The sequence below is a fragment of the Aplidium turbinatum genome, chromosome 1 (assembly GCF_918807975.1).
Source record: "Aplidium turbinatum chromosome 1, kaAplTurb1.1, whole genome shotgun sequence".
NCBI lineage: Eukaryota > Metazoa > Chordata > Ascidiacea > Aplousobranchia > Polyclinidae > Aplidium > Aplidium turbinatum.
Genome location: NC_137472.1, coordinates 41,485,524 through 41,501,656, shown reverse-complemented (window position 1 = coordinate 41,501,656; position 16,133 = coordinate 41,485,524). Strand labels below are relative to the sequence as shown.

The 16,133-nt window shown below is 39.4% G+C and overlaps 1 protein-coding gene across 1 annotated transcript; it reads left to right on the top strand.

The window, feature by feature from the left end:
• The first annotated feature begins 13,906 nt into the window (after positions 1-13,906).
• LOC145781696 (3-oxoacyl-[acyl-carrier-protein] reductase FabG-like) lies at positions 13,907-14,677 on the top strand. Its single transcript, XM_082593369.1, has one exon. It carries the CDS (start codon positions 13,907-13,909, stop codon positions 14,675-14,677), a length of 771 nt encoding a protein of 256 aa, XP_082449495.1.
• Positions 14,678-16,133: the final 1,456 nt, after the last annotated feature.

The window sequence follows — 16,133 nt, the reverse complement described above, 5'->3', positions numbered from 1 at the left end:
CAGGAATAACCTATCAAGGCTTTGTCAGTCCAAAGATAAAGATTCAAAACCAACCAATGTGACTTAAAATCCATACCAATGTCATTTTGAACTTGTGTGCACATTGCACACTGAGTATAATTAAGGTATAACCGACTTCATGTCATTCATCGGCAACATGTAAAGAATAAAATTAGGTACGGTAAGTTTCTAAGTTGTTTTCTTGCTGCGCCTGCAAAAACTTTGAATCCAGTCCTCAAGATTGCCAGATGTTTTTAAGATTTCCAGCCCAATTGCTACTGAAAAGTAGACATAAATGCTGAAACCAGTCCAAAAGCAACCAAACAAAGACAAATTTCCCATTATATAGACACAGTTAAAAAAACGATAGCTCAATTGGTTAGCGCGTCACTTCTGGAACAAAGAAACTTCAAGATCAATAGCGGCGCTGGTTCGACTCTCGGGGTGTGCGCTTGAGCAACGCACGTTAAGGGCTGCTCTCCATTCAGCGGCATCTATTGGATGGAATAATTTCCCGGCAACAAGACTTCAACAACAATCAATCAACTTCACTCTGTCAATCTCGGTGACCGGGCCTGCGTCAGTAATCCATAAGCCTCTACAAGTAGCCTATGCGAAACTGCCAGGATTAAGCTCTGCAAGAAGCTTTCCCAGTCCGAGGATAAAGATTCAATCAATCAATCAAAATGGTAAAAATGAAACAAAACCAAACAAAAAAATTCGACTGGTAAGCTAAGTAAGGTTTTACCTTTCTTTGCTTAGTGGTAACGACTAGAACATCACACAACTAAGGCGAAAGTGAAAATTGAAAAAAGAAAACTAATAGTTAAAACATCGCACTCTCGAGCTTTTTGGCGCTAAGAGTAACTACTTTCAATTCTCTCATTTTCGCAAACCATCATTTTTCCCGATTAGTTTTCTTGGCCGTCTTTAAATGCAGCAAACCTCGCAAACGTAGCAAACCTAGCAAACGTAGCAAACCTCGCAAACCACAAAGTTGCCAGATGGTATTTTTTTTAATAGTATTTTTTTTTTAATTTTTTGGCGTTTTATTTATTGGATGCCTGTTTTTTAAAACCCTTTTGATCATGTTATTTGTGTAGTGTTGATGTTCTATTTTCATCAATAAAAAGATATCAAAATCTCTGATTCGTTGGTTATAGTTAGTTTTGATATAAATACGTTTAAAGCAATGCCTATGAGATCAACATTTGTGAGATATTAAAAGGTAATATTAACGCAATATTTGGTAGTCAGACATTCAGAAACCGAATGGATGGATAATTCGTTACTGGGCATTCACCACCTGTACATTTTCGGTGTTAGGAATAGGTTAAGAGTCCGGATAGGAAAGATGAGAGTGATAATTGGTAAATGATGTCCAGGACTCCAGGTGGTAGTGGTCACAACGGTAAACCCAGGGATATCTAGAGAAGGGGATATGAAGGCTCGCAGCGATTGCCTTATTCTCGTGACACTACCAGGGCGGTAGTTTGTAGTGCTTTAAACATGTGGTTCTTTTTAAAATCGTAGAAAGTTTTGTAGTGCAGCTGGTACAATGAGCTACAGAAGACGGTTAGTAAATGTTACATAGAGCATATTTAAAGAATGCTTGTTTACAAAGACAGTTAAAAAGTTACTAGTAAGCCGGTTTTTTTTAACAAAGTCTTTGCAGTAGGCTAGATGTAAAGCAACTATAGCCTATGGGTAGTTGAATTAACAAGTAACCATGAGCATGCAGTGAGCATCCAGGCCTGATGCTAATAGCGCAATGCAAGTTATTATAACAAGATTTATTAAACTACTATCGGTGCCAATTGTCATTTTACGATAAACACAGATTATTTACGATAAACAAAAGCCCTTCTATTGTCAGACGTAATAAAAGCCTTCGTATCCTCTTCTTTAAATATCCCTGGGTAAACCATAATCTCTTCGTGGGAAAATTGTAACATAAGATTCTCGGAACCGTTCGTCTGTATGTAGGCCTAACGACCGAAAGAAACATTCTTCTGAAAACGTCTATTTAAGAATTGTATTTCTGTAAAAATAGCCTCAAGGCCGTCGAAATCGGGACGCAACATTGCACGCCAGTAAAACTTGTCACTACAATACAAATTACTGAGATAAAGATGGAAATTTCGTCCAGCTGGCAAGCACTAAGCAAAACAGTTAAATATGCGACCAACTTTTCAAGCAACAATTTTAAAATGACGAGAATAGATTGCAATATTTCAAACGCACGTAAGCAGCTTCTGTGACGTAATAATGATAAGCATTATGAATTTATTCTAGCACCTGTTAAGTTTGGCTTACACCATATCTCGTAATTCAAGATTTAACGATGATGTAATGTTTCAACAGGTGTGACAAAGGTGATGCAATCTTTGCTTATTTCTAACAACAGTCCATGACGTAAGACGTCAGGTTCAGTAGGCTAGACAACGGTTCTATGTGACGTTTGATTTAAAAATTGTCCGTAACAGGTAGGTGTGTAACATGTACCATGTTTTTAGCTAACAAATTTATATTTTAACATTTGACCGAAATTTATCATTATTGCAAAATGCATTTCAATGCTGTAAATTCAAAACCTAACGTTCTCACAGAACATAAGTCAAGCTTCCTGTTAACAAACGCCACTCACACAGAATCTAGCTCAACACATCTGTATTTCTAATGCGACATAACTATGAAACCGGTATAGCGTTTCCCTTGATTCTTACGATAGCTATTATTGATGAAAAGGCTCTACCGGTATATTATGAAGTAAGCGGGGAATTGAAAAATGAACAGACTCAGAGAAACAGAACCGACTGAACGAATTCGAAAATAGACTAGCAACGCGAACGGACTGAACTTTAGAACGAGAAGGTTAAATTCACGACTGGGGAATGTCGCTCTTCTGACACCGGTCGCAATAAATTATATTGATTAGAGATATTTTTTCAATTCCCGAATAGCAAATTTGTAACACTGATTAATAAAAAATGTTTAATCCTATTTAATTCGTTTGCTTTTTTGTAGGAAGTCATACCCCTAGACTAGACAGCCAGAAGCCTAAATTATCCTTTTTAATTAGAGACTTAGAGTCTCTCAATATTCTTTAAATTATTTTTTTTATTTCCTTTTTATAAACAAATTACGACAGTAAGATAGACAAATCCCTACACTAAAGGGGCTTCAGACACGTAAAAACCCTACAGGTGTCTCAGAACCGACTAACTGACAAGCAGTGTTTTGGCTGGACAGTGAACAAAGGAAGTAAACCATATTATTGTAAAATATGTGCTGATTTTGTACAGCTTACTATTCCAATAAAACAACGTTGCTTCGACTGGCTTCGACATACCGATGCTACTGAAAAAAAATCGAGATTAAAATAGCTTTAACTGAGATTATAATAACTTTAAAGTTGTATTAGCACCTTTTTAACTTAAATAACGTCAAAAATAACTTCGTCTAGGAAGAAAATTTTGAAAGATTTTCGACAGAGAAAAATGGGATTTTTCAGGACAAAAAAGGAAACTGAAGAGGATTTATCAATTGTCAGAAGTGGAATTTGAGCTGGATTTCCGGAGTAACCGGAGACAAAGTCCGGCTGTTTTTAACCGGAGCAAAAATTTTTGTCCGAAAACCGGAGTGGAAGCGAAGTTTAGTGTTAAATAAAAATAATCTTTTTTGCAGAAACAGACAACAAATTTGTAATCTTTGTAATTTAAGTTACAAATTTTCCTGCTAACAAAGAAGCACTTTTTGCACTGCGTTAACGTTTTTTACGATTTTTCAGTCAAGGCCAAGTTGTTTTTATTGACGAAGTAAAAAAAATTACTATTACTGTACACTTAGCCTACTAAGTTACTCTGGTGTAACTGTGGGTAAAGGTTAGTTTTATTTTGTTAAGATTTTATTTAGTCCTTGGCTTGGTTATAGTTGGTGTAGCCTACTATTCAGTGTTCAGTAAATTCGTTTCTCTTGTATGTGAGTAGCCTATTTCGACTTGCAGCTCTTCCGTGAGATTTGTTTCCAGGGTATTTAGGCTATATATTTATAGGCTACTGAGTGATTAATTTCCTCATGCATCTAACTCTATGTTATGTTATAACTTATAAGTATTAGCGTTTGCAATCGCATTTCACAATTGCGTATAGCCTAACACTATAAATTTGATTACTTACGAATAACTGATGTAGGCTATGTGATTCTCCAACATATTGATAAGCACTGGCTAGTGCAGAGATACACTTCATCGCAAAAAAAAAACAAGATGCGGAGCAGATGCGAAATGAGTTTAGCTCAGATGCGGATGCGGAGCCTGAAAATCTAGCCTCCTATCATCTCGATTAGATCCTACTTAGCAAATGTCCCTAACTTAACATGCAAATGTTTATACCTTACTTGGCGCAGTTGTTATTTTTGTGAAGGTAGGCTACTTAATTCTATGATTTTATTTTCCAATACGTAATTTTTTCATTCAAAATTATGCTTTTCGTTTCATGGCAAGTGACAGGGAAGGTATAAGCATAAGTGTTGTAGCCTACGTAGAAGGCTATAAAAATCTGGATCGTGGTTCATGTTTTGCGTTTGGAGTCAGATTGGAGTTTGGAGTCAATATTTTCAAAATATTTGAAGCAGAAGTGGATTTGGAGTCGCGGACGTAAGAGTGGAGCAGGAGTCCATAAAACCTGACTTCGTACACCTCTGATTGTTAGTTAAGCTGAAGTGTTACCAAATGTCCCTGCCAAATGTCAAAATTCCCAGCCCAATAGCAAGCAAACACTATCCTAAAATACACTGGTCATTGCAAGTGCCAAGTTGAAACCAGCCCAAATCTACTGTATTTAAACTGAATAAGGGGCCATATAGCTAAATTCACGAAAAAACACTTTCGTCTGGCAACAAAAGCGATAATTGTAAAATTTTGAAGATAATCTGATCACAAGCCGGCAAAACGCCGGCTCGAGTTTTTGGAACAAGTGGCATTGTATCTCTGGTACTGGCACAAGTATCTCTGATACTAGCACAACAATCGTCTGCACTTTTTAGAGTTAGGCCTACTACAAAGCTATATTTTTTTACTCTCGGGATCGAAATGTGAAACTTTTGGTTTATGAAAGCTTCAGGGCTGGAAACACGTCAAACCGCAATAGTCCTTTGCAGAGTTGTGCTCAGCAATGACACACTGAAACCTTCATATCCAAAGAGATAAGTCGGTCTAAATCTAACACAAACATCTTTTCCTGTTAATGCTGCCAAGTTAGCATATCGATCACGCATAACTTGCATGCTTCAGTTTAGTTAGTTTTTATTTCTAACCATCACAATTCACAACGACCAACAATACGTCAAACATAGCAGATGTTTAGAAAAAGATAGAAGCTACAAAACACGAACGTCACAGCCTAATTACAACGTGCTTGCTGCCGAAACAGGATAGGCTAATCTGTAATAAGTTAGCCTATGGTAGCTCAATTGGTTAGCGCGTCACTTTTGGAACGAAGAAGCGTCAAAATCAAGCTCTGGTTCGACTCTCAGGGTGTGCGCTTGAGCAACGCACGTTAAGGACTGCTCTCCATTCATCGGCATATCTAATGGATGAAATAATCCCCTGGCAACAAGACTTCAACAATCGGAAACTTCACTTTGTCAATCGCGGTGACCGAGCCTGCGTCAGTGATTCAAAGCCTCTACAAGTATGCGAAACTGCCAGGATTAAGCTCTGCAAGAAGCTTTCCCAATTCGAGGATAAAGATTCAATCAATCAATGGTACGGTTGCAACAAAGTAGGCTTTCTTTTGGGTAAAGGTTTAACTGACATATTGTCATGTTTTGCTTGAAACTATAAGCCTATACATGATAGCTAAATGGAACATTCTGAATATTTTATGGAACCTCACAGATTCATAGAACCCACTTTGGAATCTGTTACGGCCAATCTCTATACAAATCAAACGTCATATAAAACCGTTCAGGTCTACTGAATCTTACGTCATGGAATTTTTCCTAAAAATGAGCCAAAATTGCACCATCGTTCGTAAGACTTGTGTCAAACCTGTTTAAACATGAAATATTGCATCATCACCTTTGAACACCTGTTTGAATTGCGTGACAATGTCTTTCACTATTACGTCACAGTAGGCTACTGCGTACGTGAGTTTGAGATATTGATATCTATTCTGGTCATTCATTTAAAATTGTTGCTTGAAGAGGTTGGTCGCATGTTTAACTGGTTTGCTTAGTGCTTGTCAGCTGGACGAAAATTTCCGTCTTTTATCCAAGTAATCTGTTCTGTAGTGACAAGTTTTAGTGGTGTACGGCATTGCATCTCATTTTCGACAGCCAGGTGGCTAATTTTACAGAAATACAATTTTGAATAGACGTTTCAAAGGAGTGTTTCTTTTTCGGTCATTACATACAGACGAACGGATTTGGGAATCTTATGTTACAATTTTCCCACGAAGAGATTATGGTTTACCGCTGTGACCAGAATCACTGCTGCATAAGAGGCAGGTAGGCTATTGTAAAAACTCAAAAATTATGCATCATTGGTGACTTCACTTTTTACATGGGCTACAACAGATAAAATTAATGGTCTGCAAAATGAATAGTGCTACGACATGGTGTCCGACGTTTTCTTCGTAAACAGTTCTTCGTAAAGCAATTCTTCGTAAGCAATTTTTCGTACAACAATTCTTCGTAAACTTAATTCTTTGTAAAACAATTCTTCCCAAAGCATTTATTCGTGCATGCAATGGCGATTTGATGTATACGAAGAAATGCTTTACGAAAAATTCTTTTACGGATTTCATTTCACCAACAACTGTTTACGAACAATAATATTGTTTTACGAAGAATTGCTTACGAAGAATTGCTTTACGAAGAATTGTTTACGAAGAATTCGCCTATAACCCTACGACATGTTTCAACCATCGGCAACAGTCATGGACAGGGCCGGATTAAGGGTACTGTAGGCCTAAGGCTGTTTACTAAAAAAGGGCCTATTTTTGCAAACCAAGCTACAAAAAGTAATAAAAATACATACATGAAAAATTGAAATTATTTACTGCAAAATAACATAAACATCACAGAAAAATGGCTAATAATGGTCAGAATTTTAAATGGGGGGGGGTTTTGACGGTCGGCGGGCGAAGCCCGTCGGCGTGTTTGCCTAAAACGACTACCAGCAGCGGGGGGGGGGGGGTTGGGCTCTCCCAGTGGCGTAGCTAGGGGGTAGACCGCCCCGGGCGGCACGTCTGGGGACGGCACTTTCAGACTACGATTTTTGATTATAATCTGATAAAAAAAACGCATTTCATTTTCATATGCTTTTTCTTGAAGGGGCGGCAAAATCTGGATCCGCCCCGGGCGGCACATTCCCTAGCTACGCCACTGGGCCCTCCCCCAGAAAAATTTGAAAAATTACTTTGAATTTGGTGCATTCTGAGAGCATTTTCAACAAAAATGTGGGTATGAATATTCGTGTAAAATGGTGCTGTCCGGTGGCATAGCAAAAGGATAAGATCGTGTTTTCTTCGGCATTTTTTGGAAATAAAGCTAAGTCTATGTTTTCAAATTGAGATATTTGAATGTTTGGTATTGGCAAAACTCGCTCTTTTAATGCAGTTTCATAAACTTTGTTTTAGAGACATAAAGAGACTGAAAGCATCAGTTTCAATATCGTAACGCCACACGCGTGCCAAGGGGGGGGGGGGGAGGGGGGGTTGAAACCCACTGATGATGGCGCATAGGCCTAATTGGTTTTGGACACAAACACAATTTTTTATTGTCAAATTTGAAGCAGATGGAAAAGATTTTGAAAAGAAAAAAATGGATAGTAGGTACCTATGGTAATGCTTCACCTAATGACACTCTAAATCAGGGGTTTTCAACCTTTTCCCCACCGCAACCACCTCAGGGTAATCAATGTAGTCTCACGCCCCCCCCCCATAAAAGTACCGTATTCAACAAAAGCATGTTTAATCCAAAATTTAACCAAATTTGATTCTGAATCATTCTGAAGCATAAATTTCATGCCCACATCCAGTTATGTTTAGTTTTGCTGTTCCAACGTAAACTTTCGAAACGAAAAACGTTTTTTGCGATATTATCAAGGCTTTTATTACGTTTCCTCCGATTGTTATTTCCATTTTCTATCAATCTTAGCTAGATGATAGGAGAGAAAGTAATGAGAATACTCTACGTTTTTCAGTGAGATGGTTGGCGCTGCATATTTTTCAAAGTTTGTCAATGCGTGCAAGTGCACCTGTTGCTGAAAGAATTTTCAAACAAAATAGCCGACACTAATTTTTTTCAATTCCATTGAAAACGATATTGAGAAATCTATATTTTGCATAGGATTCTACATACTTTTTCTTTTTACCATAGCATTGTTACTGGTTAATTTTAGTATGCACAAAACAACGTAGGCTACAAGAACTTTGCGAAAAATATCGAATGCTTTCTTGTAGTTAAAGCCTTTGCAACGTCTGAAAGCTTAAACGATATAATAACCTCAAAAAGAGGAATGGGCGATTGCGAAAAATAGCCCTGCTCTTGAGGCGCTCGAGAGCTATTTTCTCTGACGTAACGCGCGTCACTTCACTGACGTCAAGTCGAATTCTAAAACCTTCCTCTCCAATTCACAAATACCACGTGCTCTCGGAATGCAGTCTTGTGATCAATTTTTGCTTTATGTCTGAATCGCGTCCCTACTGGACTTCATCGACACGTAGATCTACTGTTGTGTTGCGTTATATGGTCGCGTGTAGAGTTTGCGATGCTTGTGGCTGCGCCTTTCCAATCAAAACTAGAGTTCTTTTTAAGAAACTAAAACTATGACCCCTGATATAGATGTTGTAATCAAGGATGTGGCTTGTAGAAAGTAGCTTGTAGGATGTAACCTGTAAAATGTAACTATGAAGCTAGGATTCCAGATGTAACATGTGAAATTCTATTTGAATAAGTTAATAATGTAGTACGCCAGTATGTTGAACTAAAGTTTCGGTAGTGGAGTTATTAGTCGTTCGGTGTTTTCATTTTTTGTGTGTTTGGATTCTGTTCGTTGGAAGTTAGAAGTCGAGTTAATACATAACGCAGCCTTGAAGAACTCTACTTGTGATCAAGCATTATTCTGTTAAGTTCAGTCGATAAACAAGGCAGTAAAGAAGACGACTTCGTGTCCCGGTCATTCCTCGCCAGCTATGCCCAGGAATGTCGCCGTCCTCATTGACGGCTGTATATGAGCGCGCGTGTTGACTACAGCGTCCGCTAGCCTACACTCTAAACTTAATTTCGGTAAAAGTGGCACCTACGTGGTTTTGAAAATGGGCTCTTCGACCATATGTAGCTTATTGTCTCAACTCAGTCATTCATTTTCAAGCAAAACTGTAGGCTACTGTACTGGTATTGGATCTGTATCACTATATCAGCCTTACAAAAATTGAGGGCCGAATTTTTCCAGGCCCAAAGGCTATAGCCTTATTAGCCTAATGGTTAATCCGGCCCTGGTCATAGATGACGCAGGGTCAAAGCCTGGTTAAAACCATAGTATTCAAAATACCATTAGGGAACGTTGACTGAACGCTTAACGAATTTGATGAACACGTAGGCCTACAGTAGGCAACAACATTATTTTCAAAAAAAAAATCTACGAAACGAAATGAATGGATCCGAAAACCATTTGCGTCGACTGCTATATAGTCTGTTGGCCTACATGTAAGCCTAATAGACGTAAAAATCACGCTTAATTTGAAAGATAATTTGTTGAAGTAATCAATCTAAATCTGTTTGAGTTCAACTTATTCACAAGTCACAACCGCATTTAAATAACTTAATACAAAGGAATTTATTTTCACACGAGTCAGTTCAATCATAAATAGCTAAAAATTGATTTCGATCAGCTAGCAGCTAGATCATCTTCAGTTAAGCTTATTCAAATATAATCTATTTGAGCTAAGCTTATTCAAATAGATTCTATTGAATAAGCCTGAAGATGATCTAGCTGTTTCCTGATCGAAATCGTTTTTTAACTGTTTATGATTGAACTGATTCGTGTAAAAATAAATTCGTTCGCATTGTTTAAATGTGTTTGTGACTTTGCTCATTGTCAGCTTCTTTTTTTCATTTGAAATGTGTAACTGTGATAGCCTACGGCCAGGGGCGCCGGAACGATTTTTGAGTGGGGGGGGGGCAAAATTACGAAGAAAGGGAACTTTTGTTTACTAAAAGGCCAATTTTTTTTCAAGTTTTCATATAGATTAGCATTGTCACTATAGACAATCAGCTCACTATGTATTGAGTAATGATAGCCTACAAGTGTCCGGTATACAAAGAAGGGCATCATGCTATGTTATAATGATGTAGCCCAACCTACCGTCAAGCCTGAAAGCAGCCTGCGGCCATGGCCGCTAAGTAGTGCTTGAATGACCCCCGGTGCGGATGCAACCTAATTCGTACCATGAACAATTCGTACCGTCAGTTCGTACCTTGAAAAGATCGAGAAAAAAAATTAAAAAAAGCCGAAGTCGCTGATCGCAGTTTCCGCAAACATTTAAAAATTTTCCGCAAACAAACAAAAACTCTTAGGATCATTACCATAAATTTTAAAATGTTTACGGAAACTCCGAACCCTAAACCCTAACCCTTTTAAAATGTTTTGCAGAAACTGCGATCAGCGACTTCGGCAAACTTTTAGGATCATTACCGGAAATTAAAAAATGTTTGTGGAAACTGCGGAAAAGCTGAAACTGCGATCAGCGACTTCGGCTTTGTTCTATTTTTTTCTCTCAATCTTTTCAGTTTGTTTGTTTGCGGAAACACCCTAACCCTATCCCTTTTAAAATGTTTGCGGAAACTGCGATCAGCGACTTCGGCAAACTCTTAGGATCATTACCGCAAATTTTAAAATGTTTGCGGAAAAACGGAAACTGCGATCAGCGATGTTCTATTTTTTTCTCTCGATCTTTTCAGTTTGTTTGTTCGCGGATACCGATACGATACCTAACCCTAACCTTTTTTAAATGTTTGCCGAAACTACGATCAGCGACTTCGGCATTTTTGAATTTTTTCTCTCGATCTTTTCAAGGTACGAACTGACGGTACGAATTGTTCATGGTACAAATTAGGTAGCACCCGCCGGTGCTACCTCCTCAATCGGCCAAGTTTGGCCGCCGGTCTCTTCTAGCCAATTATTTAATTTCGCAATAGAATGATCGTGAATTAACTGTCGAAAATATGTAGTATCAAAGAGTGACGCAAAATTAGGTCAGCGCGTCATAATCGCCACTGTTGTATTGTGCGGGAATCATTGTTATTGATAGAATATATCCGAATACTGAAAAGTTTGGGTGTTCATCAGAATAATATCCGTCTGCGATCACCAGCGCGGTAAGTTTTGTTTGTAACTCCCGACGTTTATTTTAACAAAGTCTTAATCCGAAGTGCTAATTTACATCGGCTGGCAATATTGTCGTTGTTATGTCGATTCGATGTTGTCGGACATTGAATCGTTGTTAAAAAGAAGAACTAGATTAGTTGACATCCAAGGAGAAAACATTTTTTGATCATATTTTGCAAAAATTATGCTTCTTTTAGTAATGTCCTTCACATCATTGAAATACTTATTTTATTACCTTGCCGTCATCGTCAACACAATGTGTTGACGATGTCGAACATACACAACACAGTGTGTTGACGATGTCGAACGTTGTTTTTCCTTGCTAAACAGAATTCTAGGGGAGTGGCGAACTTCTTTAAAATCAGCCACATTGGAGACACTCGTGCGAGTGTCGTTAGATGGTCCCGCAGTAGGCTACTGGATTACAATCCCGATAAAGCAGTTATTGCGTGGTGCAACGATTCTATTGCAGAACGTCGCCCAGGCCCAGACTTCAACAACGCTAAGTGATCATTTTAGCATTGTTGCAAGTTTAATTTTATTTACTTGTGCTATCGTTATTTTTATTTTATATTTGGCCTCTGTGGGACAGCGCAGCGGGTAAGGCGCTCGCTTTCCAATTATGCAATCCTGGTTCGACTCCCGGCTTATGTTGGTTGTTGACAAACACTGCTCACCTCTACCTAGGGTGTAATAAATTGGTTGGGCGTAGTTGCCGAAGTAAAGGCGGCCGAGAGAAAGGAGCTGGCCACCCTACTCTCGTTAGTGCCGATGGCTTAGTTTAATGAGAACCTTATCTTCTCATTCCCCGATGCTTGGATTCAAATATGAGACTTACCTTACCTTATTTTGGTCTCCAAGCACTCAGATTTGGCCACCGAGAAGGAGCTCTCGGTAAGCCACGATGGCTGCCCCCCCAAAAAAAAACGAGTTTTAAGGCCTGTACTGTGTTGCAAAATTTTGTGCCGTTTATAGGCTATTAAGTTATATTGAGGCAAAAATGAAAGATTAGGCCTATAATTAGGCTAAAAGCGAATAGCAGAAATTGTTATATTGCAAAATGTGCAGTAGATTACATGACTTTAAAAGAGCACCATTGTCCCCCCTTCCCCTCCATCTTCACAAAAATTGAGGGCAGGGGGGGAATCCGCCCCCGCTTCCGGCGCCCCTGCCTACGGCCCTGCACTAACTGGCGGGATAAGAAGACCCTGGTCGATGCGCTGTATCAAAAAGGCTGAGTTGCATAGGCTTATAGGCTACTGGCTTCTGATCTACAGTCTTCTTTGCTGTGATAACCTGTATTGAAAAGGTTGGTGTTTCTTCATTGATGCGAAGTCATTGTGAAAAAGAAATGGGCTAGATCAGTGGTTTTCAACCTGGAGATACAGCGAACCCATGGGGATCGCAAGACGTTTTTCGAAGGTCGCAAGATGCTTGAAAATTCGGCGTGTCTTTTTCAATTCCTTTTTGTGAAAAACAATAAAACTTGTGTTTTTTCAAAACCTTACGGCAGGGGTTCTTAACCAGGGGTGCACGCACCACTAAGGGGTGCGAGACCTGTGCCTAGGCGGTGCGTGGATACTGAATTATCAAGGTTTGTAATAATATGACGTAAGAAGCAAAGTTGTTTTACCAGGTTTCAACAAAAATTTCAAACTGTAGCCGACTATTACTTTTCAGCCAATCCTAGGGGGGGGGGGTGCGAGAACTGGTTGGTAATTTCAAGGTGGTGCCGACAAGACAAGGCAAAAGGTTAAAAGCCGCTGCACTTACGGGATTGAGTATTTGTAATCTGTAGGTCGCTGCAACAGAAGAAGTGTTTTGATCGGCCGGTGGACACTTTAGGCTAACATAGGACAATTTTCCCTATGAACTAGCTGACTGCAGTCCTTGTGACCTTTTTATCACCGAGCCAGAGAGTTAATTATTGCTTTAAACTTTGTTTGGTAATTACAAAAAAAAAGAGTAGGCTAATGGTCGGGGTCAGAATCGAACTTAAGTCATCGACCTGACTGCTTCCCTGACTCTCAAACCTCTACTTAGGCCACGCGGCCGACGACGAAACGTTCACTTAATTTACTTTTTATCAAAAGTGTTTCGAAAATAATGCTCAAATATCACGCGCATGAGTCACATAACTGCAATCAGCTGAGTTAAACCTTGCCTTTTGATTGGTTAATAAACCTCATCTGCTGCAGCGACATGCAGATAACAAATTCCGTACATTTCCGGATTAGGCCCAGTCCGCCTACGTCACATTCACATAGTTTGATCATGGATTAAGGAAACTCAATGATTTCCACGATGCACGATCCATGCTTTTGCTGTGTGTGTGCACTGTGCAATGAAGCGTGACGTGCGTGCAATGAGTAGTTACAACAGCTTGGCTACTCTCGCTATATCTAAATAAATAAAGCGAAATCTGATGTGTGTAGTGTGTGCACTGTGCAGTACCAAGTCAGTAATGAGCTTTGGTTTCACGCATGATATCAGGCTATTAGTGGGATTACAATGACACAAAAAAATCATCAAATTGTACTTATCACCGGTGCTTCTCATGGTATCGGAGCAACCATAGCAAAAGCGTTTGCTAAAAATAGTGCAGCATTAAGTTTAACGGGAAGAAACGAAGAAGCACTTGCTAAAGTGGCAAGTGATTGCAAATCCCTTGGAGCAACTCATGTGATTCAAATAATTGCAGATCTGAGTGATAAAGATGGAATAAACAAAATTATTCAGAAAACTATGCAAGCTTATTCTAAGCTAGATGTTGTGATAAACAATGCTGGGTTGTATCTGGAGGCTCCACTGGAATACACCAAGTGGGAGGATTTCAATTCCATGTGTAGCGTCAACATAAGGGCTCCCTTTTTTCTCACTAAAATGATTGTCCAGTATCTTGAAAAATCAAAAGGAAATATTGTAAATGTGTCAAGTATAGACAGTCAGGCCCATTATACAGATTCAGTAGCTTATGGAATGACAAAAGCGGTTGTTGATCATTTTACTAAAACCGCTGCATTGGAATTATCATGTAAAGGGATTCGAGTAAATGCTGTCAATCCTGGCATGGTTGAGACTAACATTCTTGCTAATTTAACACTTCAAGAGGATGTAAATGAATATTTTACTCGTCAAGAAAGTATGCACCCGCTTGAAAAAAGAAACATTAAAGCAGAGGAAGTAGCTGATGTTGTTTTGTTCCTTACCTCTGATTCTGCAAAGATGATTACTGGAGTTTGTGTGAATGTTGATGGTGGCAGAGTACTAACAGGACAATAACCTAACCTGCAACAATATTTGCAACGTAGGCTAGGCCATGCCTAATCTATATAGCGTAGCCTATAGGCCTAAACCTGATGCGATAGCTAATTGTTATCAGAGATGTACATGTACGTATACGCCGCAAATTCTACGCCACATACTTGCGGACAGGCGCGGATCTAGGAGTTTTTTTTGGGGGAGCCAGAAAATTTGAAAATGAATCAAAAAGTAATAAAAAGATAAAACAGATATGAACAATCAGTGGCGTAGCCAGGAATCTGGGGGATTGACGGCCGACGGGCGAAGCCCGACGGCGTGTTCGCCAATGCGACACCCAGCGGCGGGAGGTCTGGGGGGCCTCCCCCAGAAAATTTTGAAGAATTACTTTGAATTTGGTGCATTCTGAGAACATTTTCAACAAAAATATGGGTATAAATATTTCTGTAAAATGGTGCTGTCCGGTGGCATAGCAAAAAGATAAGATCATGTTTTCTTCGGCATTTTTTCGGTAATAAAGCTAAGTCTCTATGTTTTCTTGTTGCTAATTCCTGGCTGAGATGTTTGAACGTTTGGTATTGGCAAAACTCGCTCTTTTAAGGCAGTTTCGCTTAAAATTAGGCAAACTTTCTTTTAGAGACATAAAGACTGAATACATCATTCTCAATATCGTGACGTCACACGCGTGCCAAAGGGGGGGTTGTAAGTCGGCTGTGGGACTAATATCAGCTGTTTAGAAGCATATCAATCATTCAACAATTTCTCACAAAATTTCGGGGGGGGGGGGGGGGCCGGGCCCCGTGGGCCCCCCATAGATCTGCGCCTGCTTGCGGAGTAGACTTTTTGTTTGCGCTAACGCTTGCGGCCACATTTTTTGGATAGTTTGCGCTTGAGGCTACGCCGTAAAGTTTTTGCTGTTTTTTAGCGCATAGCGTCAACGCATACTTTTTAATGTCTTTTTTTCGCTACAACACGCCAATACCTTCCAGTTCTGCAGTTGAAAGAACGTTTGCAATGAGAAAAGACATATTGGAACCAAAACACAGCAAAATGTCAGATGAACTCTTTCAGATGCTTGTGTTGACGCTGACGCCGCCAACTTTATTTACAAGTTACGTTGACGCATACGGCGTATGATTTTTCGAACGTTTGCGTTTACGCTGACGGCGTCAATATTTTTTGTATGCGCGTACATCACTGATTGTTATTAATACGGCAAGGGAACGTTCAAATATTACGTAACGCCTTTTTTCCGAATTTTTGACCCCCCCTCCCCCATGTAACGCCAAAGTAACGCTTTTTTTCAATCTCCCCCCCTCTCCCATGTAACGCTTTTTCGCTACAAATTCAGCACAAAAAACTACCATTCCGTACTCGAAAGCGTTACGTAACGTTTTGCTTGAACCCCCTCCCTCCCGATGTGACGCTAACGTAACGCTTTGCATAAACCACCCCCTTCCCCTCGAACGCGTTACGT